Source organism: Schistosoma mansoni (assembly GCF_000237925.1).
Source record: "Schistosoma mansoni, WGS project CABG00000000 data, supercontig 0194, strain Puerto Rico, whole genome shotgun sequence".
Lineage (NCBI taxonomy): Eukaryota > Metazoa > Platyhelminthes > Trematoda > Strigeidida > Schistosomatidae > Schistosoma > Schistosoma mansoni.
In genome coordinates, this window is record NW_017386072.1 from 33,904 (window position 1) to 44,843 (window position 10,940).

A 10,940-nucleotide genomic window follows, 5' to 3' on the forward strand; every position below is an offset into this window, starting at 1 on the left:
ATATCTCCAATAATCCTGGTTGGTGCTGCAATGGGTAAAGACGCAAGATAAAAGGAGGATAAGAGTCCATCAAAACTTGCCTAGTGTCGAATGGCTAGCTAATATTACTACTTTAGTGCTCAAGCCAAAGATAGAGCAGCCCTCGAATCTGTTCACAAATTCCAGACACTGCAGTCATTAGTAGTGTATACACGGGAATCAATACCTAGACCTTCAGGTCTCGCAGTTATAGCTTTATTGTTTTGCCACTTATCATAAATCAAAGGTCCACATTTCCAAAACTAATTTCATATTCTATTATCGGCCCCCAAATCCCCTGGTACGGCCGAGAGTGGGGAGTCCGCTCTCCCTCTCGAAATGCTTTCACATGGCTACGCAAATATATAGCCTCTGACAGGGAAGTCCTACTCACTGCCTTCTCGTGGCGGGGGTGTTGTTTACGAAATCGAGAGGACGAAAAGAGAATGTCCCGTGCTTGAACCGGGTTGGTGGACACGGAGAGTCCACCTAGGGGAGTTGGAAAACCCTGATTCCAAACCAATGATGCACATGGACTCCAGTATCCTGATGGAACAAATGACTTATTAATCAATCGTTGGTCACCGGCTACCATGGGACTGCATCTCCTTACGATGCTCCACTGCCTCGTGGACTAGACCTTCAGGTCAAAGGCTCGGGGTGTGGCCCCCTAAGAAAACCACCTGTTTCAGTCTGGGCACCTGGGCAGTATCACAGCACTCACACGAATCAAATGAGATTTGTGCGGCGCATATTTATCTGGTGCTTCCTTGTACCGATATTTATGTGTTTAAATAAATAATAATAATAATAAATAATCTATTATCGATCATGCGTCTTAGCTTCGGCTTTTTTCTATCAACCTCATTAGAACTTTTGAAAATAGATGCTATAGGTAATCACTGGTAACTAGTGTCCTAGTACTTACCCAAGCACCATAAACTAATCACTGATAACTTCTTTTAAGATAAAAATTCATAATCACTCAGTCCATTTGTACATGAAGCAAATCACCATCAAAGACAATGGGCAATATTCAAATTATATTGCTAGTTGGTTAGATTTTAAAAATGTAGTGTGTTAAATTCCTCAGTACCTGAATGCGCCACTATTATCATCATCATACTTTAAGGTCTTAAGAACTATTTCATATGAAGTTTCGTGTTTGAATTGCCAAAGTCTTTCAGTCTCATACGAAATGACGGACTAGTGCCATTTTGTTATTCGCCCTCCATGTGATATTGGTTCGTTATGAACATGATCTTCAAATTATGACAACTGGATAGTTGATTTTTGCAGAATTTGTTTTCATTGATTCATGCCATTTCAAACACTTTTTGGTTTGACAACATCCACTGTTAGCAGAACATAGATTAGATTAAAGCATGATTACGTTGGCACACGCTGATTAGCTAATTCCTATCCAATCAACACTAGCCGTTACTTGGAGAAGATTAAAATCTCGTGTAAAAACTATAAGTATACCAACGTATCTCTTATTGTGCTTCTTACTTCGATCTACCCTTGTTATTCGGAATCCTGCTTCAGTCTGGGCACCTGGGCAGTATCACAGCCCTCACACAAATCAAATGAGATTTGTGTGGCGCATATTTATCTGGTGCTTCCTTGTACCAATATTTATGTGTTTAAATAAATAAATAAATAAAAATGTTATTCGGAATATAATTTCTTTCATGTTCAAACGTGTTCTGATTTGAGAACTTTTCAAGTGAATTGGTGTCCAAGAAATACTAAGCAATAGGAATAGCTCGGTCGTAATAAGAGAAACTATAGTACGTGCATTTTACGATGACTTTAAGAATTAGAGGATTTAACCTTGTTTCTCAGTCTCTTTCTATAAAGTTTCATACCACCGTAAAATTCAACTTTTTTTTCATTTTCTGTATGTTTTTTCCTTAGATCGTTCTATGTTTATAGCTTTCGGCTGTGTTTTGCAAACTGTATATCCATCCAGAAAACACTAAGTGATTGATTACTTATAAAGTTTGAATAAATTAAATTTTTTGAACATGCCAATTCGTAAAGAAACTACACGTCATCATCTTAGAGATATAATACACAAGGAAAGGATCCAAAAAGCGAAAGAACGTAGAATCAAGCGTAAACAACGAAAAGAAAGTGGTGCGCCGGCAGGAATTCCTCAAACTCTCGAATCACTTAGAACAGTTGATGAAACGATCGTTCCTAAAGATGATGAAGAAGTTGTCATTGAACATGAAACAGTATGTTGTATGAAACAAATACTTAAGTTTCTCTAATCTAGGATGAGTTTTCATCTATTTTTAATGGAGAAATTACACCTAAAATTTTGTTGACTCATTCTGATCGTGTTTGTCCTAGGACAATCGGGTTCTGTAAAGAATTAAGTATGGTAAGTATTGCTCTATATTGTGAAATTTTTACATTTAAGTTTTAAACTTTATTAGTTGTCAACATTTTAGGAGGAGAAGAGTAAATAAAACTACTTTTAGTCTTGCATTTTTATCGATCATCATGAAGACACATGTGCATTAATGAGTAACCCAACTTCAGTGCTTTTTATTTCTGAATTTCAGTTTAAAACTGAGTAACTTTATTGATTTTAACAGCCTATAAATTTATAGTCGGTTAGTTAGTCATAAGAAACGTAGAACATGAAACAAATTCGTGTCAGTTTTAACACCATATCAGCATGCCAAAATGAAACTAACGAAATGAGTCGCAAGGCAGTGAAAATAGCATGTGCAATATAAAAACATAAATAGAGAATATAGTTCAATAAGAAGGGATGTATTTGCTTAATGAAAGTTCTAAATAATTTTGAAACTCAGGATTCGGTAATAGACAGAAAATAAATACATGCACCACGTAAGGGTTCTAAGGCATGCCAATCAACGCCTGTAATCACTGATTATGTCGATTGGTCGGACGCCAACCAAATAGTGTGCATCTACCAACACTTTTAATATGGTGTGGGAACTTTGGCCAGGCTCTACATTGATGATGACTGACTAGTAATCAGTGATTTTGTGCGCTTATACTAATTCTTACCAGTAGCTAAGGATATGTAAAACCTATCCCAGCCACCACATTCGATGAGTATTTATTTTCATCAATTATTATTCCATCTGTACCCTGTGATATATGTTTGAAATTAGCATCACCCACTTGTTTGCCCCACCAAGCACGAGCATTTCTGTGGTTCTACTTTTGAAAATCACGTTTTACAGACAGGCAGTAAATCAGCGTACTGCTGCCTTGACGTAGATCAATTATGAAGCAACATTTTACACATTAAGCGGGGATTGATAGGCACCTAAATATCAGTGAAAAAAGCTGTAAAGCTGGATATAAATTTTTCTTGTATGTGCATGTATATATTTTATCTGTTTATGAGACAGACTAGTGATTTAACGTTCCGCAGGTTAAATGTATTCTAAACCAGTCATGACGCGCGACATGGCACAAATGAGTTTGGGCCAAGTTCCTGTGCTACATTGGGACGAAATGAATTTAACAATGTGTATGATCAATAAGTTGAAAGAAATAGCGTTATCAATGATAATGAGGAAGACTCAACATTGGAGATTAAGATTCAAAAAGAAGGTATACATGAAGGAACATTAAAGGTCAAAAGCTAGAGGAGATACACACTGAATGCATCTGCATCAGTTAGTGTATATATATTTTGTTTTTAACGTACTGTGCTAAATCTTGGGAAAATTTGAAAAGTAAATTATTGGTTAGTCTATATGACTTTCAGTCACTAAATTGTAAATGTAAACGTCTCATCTGCTTCGATTTCAGTAGTTTGGTAGTACTCATTTCTCGCCAAATATATATATATATATATATATATATATATATATATATATATATATATATGGGTGTTGAGTACACAAATCTGTGCTGAACTTCTATAAGGCATTATAAACTATTTATGAGTATTAAACACAGTCTAACACCAACGGGAAGCCATCCAATTGTATTGATCTCTTATCTATAAAAATTAGTGTTAATGAATACTAAATGTCGATGTAGCTATCAGTTTTCTCTTCAGATTACGAACTTAGAAAAATTTATTTGTAGTCTAAATAACTTATCGTACATTCAGTTAAAAAATCCCGTAAGATCATCATAAGCTCCGTGCAGTAGAACCGTACGGAGCTGAAACTTAAAGAACTACTACAGTCATTATAAAAAATTCACAAGTATTTATAAACAATTGTCTACGCAAGATACTGAATGTCCATTGGCCTAATACCATCAGTAACAGCCTACTGTGGGAGATAACAAACCAGCTTCCAGCTGAAGAAGAAATTAGAAAAAGACTCCGTAAATTGATAGGACATACATTGAGGAAATCATCAAACTGCATCACGAGGCAAGCGCTAACTTAGAATCCTAAAGGGAGACGGAAAAGAGAAAGGCTAAAGAACACACTGCGTCGGGAATCGAAAACAGACATGAATAGAAATTAGAATCAGTTGGAAAAGTTTGCACAGGACAGGGTTGGATAGAGAATGCTGGTGGGCGGCCTATGTTCCTCCATGTGAGGTAACAGGCGCAAGTAAGATTACCGATAGACATTGCTTGTAAGTACTAATAGTTACAAAATCGACTTATAGGCATATTGTCTCCAAGCAACCTGATATACAGATAGTTTTTTCCCGAAAATCTCTATCATTTTATTTTAACTAACATTATTTATAATTTCCCATATCAATTATTAGGTTATTCCAAATGTTCAACTTGTTGCACGTTGGCATTTACCTCTTAAAAAAATTATTCCCATGGCTATTGAACGTCAATTCACTTGTTTAATAATTGTTAATGAAGATCAGAAAAAAATTAATACTTTAGTAGTTAGTCATTTACCAAATGGACCAACAGCTACATTTCGTTTAACTAATGTATTACTTCGTCGTGAAATGCGTTCTGCTAAAAAAGTCAAATATATTGAATCGAATGTAATACCACACTTGATTACTACACGTTTTATGACACGTCTTGGTCTACGTACTGAACGTATTTTAAGTTCATTATTTCCTAATGAAAGTCGTTTACCACCACAACCACATAGTAGAACAATTGTTTTTCATAATCAAAGAGATTATATCTTTTTTCGACATTATCGTTATATACATCGTAATACAACTAATGCTCATAATGATGATGATGATGATAAGAATGAAAATGAAGGTAAACATAACACTGAAAATATCACAATGAATGAAGTTGGACCAAAATTCACATTGAAATTACGTTCAATTCAATTAGGCACATTTGACAGTCAATATGGTAATTATGAATGGGTTCGTAAACGAACAGAAATTGGCAAAAGTCGACGAACATTTGTCTTATAGTTGATAAATAGTATTATTTTTTCTATTGTAAATATAATTATTTATTAATTTCATAATATGTCTGTTTATTTATTTGTTATATCTTGTGGCCGAGTGGACGCCTAGTTAATGTATGATGACGTGATAAGACCGCCAATCAGAGAACAGCGAATTATCGATTGGTACAGTGACACACGAAAACCGTACGAGCAGTCTAGAGTACGTATCGGTCCTGCTTTCTGCCTAGCCCAGCCAGTTAAGTCCAGAACAGCAATAACAGTCTCTGTGGTATGAATCCTTGAACAGTTTGGTTATTCAGCAATTATACGATAAAAATATATGCATAATATTGGTCCATAAATGGATCCCAAAGTTACCATTTACTATTGTTATCGGGATATAACATTATTCATAAAAAAAGCATATTTAGTCTGCAACTAGATTATATGAGAAGTTAAGCATATGTATGAATTAGTGTTTAGTTTCATATATAATTTTAAGAAACTATCCATTTCTGAATTCCAACTACCACCCCTTATTATGGAATAGTAATAATAATGACCTATGATTCAGATCAGATATGAAAAATAATTTAACAAATGCACTATAAACTCAACTGCCTACTCATAAATGTCTCGTTTTTTATTGAAACCATGATCCGATCTAAGTTAGACCACTATTGGGGTGTGGCCCCCTAAGAAAACCATGTGCTTCAGTTTGGGCACCTGAGCAGTATCACAGCCCTCACACGAATCAAATGAGATTTGTGTGGCGCATATGTATCTGGTGCCCCTTTGTACCAATATTCATGTGTTTAAATAAATAAATAAATAATAGACCATAATTGAAAACTTAAAAACACTAGATGATCGTTTCGTTTCATCTTTACTTTAACAATCTTATTAGCACTTTACAAATAAGTTGTAATAAAGCGTACCTGATTTATTAATTCAAACTCAAAGAGATTGAGGGAGAAACTATTCAATATCGATTTTAGTAGCATTAATTTTAACCTACCAAATTGGTGTGGAAGTTCTGATACCTGTACCCAGAGCTGTAAGCATGTAATGAGGGAGAAGGCAGGCTTGGAACAATCAATCATATTTTAAAATGAAATTACAGTATATCTTGATAAAGTATACGAATCATACATAAAATACTTCATTTGCAAATATCCCATCAATTGCCTAAAAATTAATCGTTCTCTCATTGCCACAACAATTTCTCTTTGCTTCGGTTCTCTTTGATCTTCCCAACCTGCTATTAGGCACCCCACTTCTGACGTGTTATGTACTATTTATGTCGATATAAGTAGCATACACCACAAGCACATCAAAATGTTGCATTTTATGGTAACGGATCCATTTGATGTTCCAGTTTATTGTTCAGAAATGAGGTCAAAGTGTCTTATCACGCGAAAAATGACTGATATTAAGTAAGTCGTTGTTATTTTAGTAACTTCAATAACAACAGTACCCAGTGAGTTCTACTGAAGGACGAAACACTATTAGTTAAGCGAAATAGCAATCAGTCTCAGTCTGTTGATGAAGAATTTAGTTTAGTCTATTTCTCAATACCAGACATACAGACGTTCCTGCGTGACTCCATTCAGGTAAATAGTTGTCAAATTCCAAGACTCGATATCGAATTTCGGCAAAATCTTAAGGATTTAGAAACTTTCAAACCACAGTTTGGTTTGGTGACTCATCCATTTTTCTCTTGATTTTAACGTAACCATGATTTTTTAGTTAGAACTAGCTTGAGTGAATGTTTCAGATATTCAGCATTGTCTGAATTCTACTTATTGCTAACAGTAAACACGTTTTACAATATGAGAAAGATTACAGGTAGTTTACACATTTTTGGATTAAAACACCTTTGTAAACTTTGAGGATTTCATGCATTTGTTTCCATTTACAAACCTGGATAAAGCAATATTTACAAACCATGGTGAGTTCATTACTCTTCCTTCAGGTACACACTAGCTAATCAAGTTATTATTCTTATAGTGTTAGCATAATTAAGATTTCGAGAAATGTACTATTCATCAACAAAGAATAAGCCGTTTGGAATATAAACAAGGTTTTTATGGATGTTGGGGATAATTTTATCACGCAATATAGCAAAAATAAAGGAGAATAAAAAGGATGTTTTGAATTAAATACTCAGGATTACGTTTGTAGTGGCGTGCTTTGTTAATCGATCGTCTCGATAACCGTTATTATATCAACCTGAACAGTGTATAATATCAGAAGACAAAGGGAAGCGGCAACTACATTTTTATTGACAAATAACATATGCTAGAAGGCAGTGAGCACATGAGCAAATGTTAGCAAACGAAGTAAAAATGACATGCATGGGAGATGGCTGGTAAGCCAACTCGCTATGAGCAAGCATTAATCAACATTTATAGTCAGACAAAAATGAATGACAGATATGTGATAGGTAGGATAAGAAGTGTGCATACACATACTCTCATATAAAAAAATAGTCAAGGTCAATAAGCGAGTAATTAACAAGATCGAAATATGACTCATAACGTTATAGGTGAATTGGCTTGTCCAGAAACTAGAATAAACTATGTAGGTGTAATATAGTACACGACGTTACACTACTCCCCACACATTCTAAACATCCTAATAACTAAGCTTTTCGGTTCTGTTGCTAAAATAGTTATAGGTCAATAATAGATTGATTTTGAATGCCAAGGCTGGTTTTAAGCCTTTGAATTGCTATGCCTTCCGCAAATATTAATACGACAAAATGTTGCGGCGATCCTGAAAATTCTCACAATAGACATGAAAAGCTCAGGTAACATTAAGAAGCATTTTAACCAATCAGCGTTTGGTTAGAAGTTTTGCTAGAAATATCGTGAAAATGAAAAGTCACACGTAGGGGTTCTGATTGGCTGATTAATACACTGCTACTGTGTTTAGTAGCATTCCACAATTTTCAGGAAAACCCAAAGACTTCTAAAATACTATAAAAACCCTATATTTTCTGTACATAAATGAACCTTTGGAGTAAAGTGCTTCGCGTATATTTTGCCCCTTTTCTCTCGTGTTCAAGTCGCTGTGTAGTTCTAGCTTGGGGGTACAAGACTAGCTTAGGATCCTAGTATAGCGTTCAATCAGCAAGACTTGTCACAAAAGTACATAGTTGACCACTATAAATGCGTAAACCGTACCCAAGTGGTGAGCTTCCAAAGCTCTAGCTTTTATCTTTGGATAAGTAGATTCTTTCAAATATACTCAATGATGCGTCTAGATACATGCTTTTTTACAATTCCAATGTATCTGCATTCGGGAATAACTGCGAACTAGTACATGTTAGTGGCGGGATATGACAAGTTTGTGTTTACCTTCATTACTTTATTGAATATCATGTTATGTGCAATTAAAGCAATTTCGCTTCCTGTTGTTCAATACTCCCTCTGGATTTTTAATTAATTTTCGCAGGAATCTGAAAGCCTCTGAACATCATTTTGTTAAAAACATATTTCTTAACCAGCATTCTTTTGTGCTATACAGCACGATTCTTCTTTATGAACTGAGGTAGGAAAATATTTATAAAGTCTCCGTTGAACCTTCAATTTCAACTTCATTTACATTCCGAATAACTTACTCCTTACTAACGAACAATGCACTTCTAAAAATTCCACTTATGTTAATATTCTGAACAACATACATTTATTAGTTGGTACATAGCCGAAGAGAAATTCATGAAATATCTAACAGATTACTTTGTTTTTACGTTTAAACTTTAATATTGTCGAAATGCAAATTCCAACTTACTGACATTATACTTTTAAGTTAGAAATATTAAGCATAACAAAATGACTTGAATAAAATGAACCAGTTTAGTTTTCTGTTTGCATAGTTGGAGATGTTTGATTAATAAAGTGAAATTGTTAATTCTACTAATTACTAAGTTCGACTTTGGTTTCGGGATATTGTATGTGCGAATGAAGTGACAGTATTGTTCGTTCTGATTTCGAATTTAATGTTATAATATAGTTGTTAATGGATCTCTGAACACATGAAAGTGAATCGAATAATCAAAATTAGGTTGCACATGTACACTTTCAGGGTACGCAAATCTAGGTTTTCTACTGATGAAGAAGCCTTAAACAACCAAACGTGTACAGCTCCAATATGTGGCTTGAAGTTTGGTAGCAGTAATCTAGATAAAGGATTTTGTAAGCTGGTATTGTTAACAATGAAGTGAATATACGGTTTGATGGCAACATTCTGAAGCACATAAATTGATATTAAACATAACGAGCGGATATACTGACAAAAGTTACCACTGTCTACAATGTACATAATGCTTCTTGGAGAATCTGTATACAAATCTATTATCCCTACTAATTTGGGTACGTGACCAATCCTTTTCTTTATCTTGCACACATTGTTGAATACAAATCACAACTGATAAACAAATATTTCAACTATACTATAGAGCTACACATGTGTAAACGTAAACATCACTATCAGTAAAAGTATAATATACTGAAGATCTTGAACAATTTATCAGTCAACCAAGAAAGTGGTTAACTGCAAGACAATTGACGACAAAATTACAATCGTTAGATAATTTCAACATTAATGAACCCTTACATGTTAAATTATTCATTAAAACAAGGAAAAGAAAGGTCGAGATTACTTATTAGGAGTTGAGGTAGTGTCATGATTTATGGTTGTCACGACCTGATATCATTTATTATCCAATGATCCTTTTCCACCCTTTACTACACAAACTTATGATAGTTAAGGGTGAGACTGAAAGTTAGAGTGGGGGGAAACCGTTTAGCAACACGAACTCCCTTGATTATGTTTTAAATAAGATCAAGTACTCTGAAATCATCTATCTCTATCATCAACATATGTTTCCCATAATTTAGTTTGAACACCGTGTCACATTCACAGTTCGATTGTATAATATTGTTATTAGTTTCAAGCATTTTAACAACCGAATATCGATAATTTTTACCCAGTTTACATTAAAATATAAGGTATCTTTCATGCAAAAATCCACAAGGGACTATCTTAATTCTAACTGATTCGCTCAAAGACATCAATACAATACTCTTTCATTATATTGTCCAACCAATATAACTGAACTGCAGAATAAGTAAATGTCATTACTGTTTGTATTTTGGTTGTATAAATATAAAACACTTGGACTGGTGTTTTTATATTGTTGTTTATACATTTTTGTTTGGCTCAATAACTATTGTTGTAGACATTACCTTCCCTTAAGTTATTATTCATTAATTCAAGACCTATTCATCATTTTTTCTCTTTAACTAATAGTATTGGTATGGATAAAATTTAATGTCTTATTCATTCTGCCGTTTGATTAGGAACCTGTCTTACATATATATATAATATATCTACTTGCGGACTTCGTCTTCTGATTAGACACTAGGCCAAAACGATTTGGAAGACTAATAGGTTATGCTTTTGGTAACGTAGGTCACTAGTTTTACAGACGATAAAGTACGAAATGATTAATAGACGGATCTAACAAAAATGTGGGTTTTTTTTGGTGGAATATATCCTAACTGATGATCCA

At 34.2% G+C, this 10,940-nt stretch overlaps 1 protein-coding gene across 1 annotated transcript; it reads left to right on the forward strand.

Annotated features, from left to right (window-relative positions):
• Window positions 1-1,932: 1,932 nt before the first annotated feature.
• On the forward strand, window positions 1,933-5,384 carry Smp_145800 (U3 small nucleolar ribonucleoprotein protein imp4, putative; the record flags this gene model as incomplete). The annotated part of the gene is made up of 4 exons (XM_018793865.1): window positions 1,933-2,261; window positions 2,303-2,410; window positions 4,752-5,100; window positions 5,221-5,384. The coding sequence occupies exons 1-4, from the start codon at window positions 2,049-2,051 to the stop codon at window positions 5,382-5,384; spliced, it is 834 nt and encodes a 277-aa protein (XP_018647093.1). The 5' UTR covers window positions 1,933-2,048.
• Window positions 5,385-10,940: the final 5,556 nt, after the last annotated feature.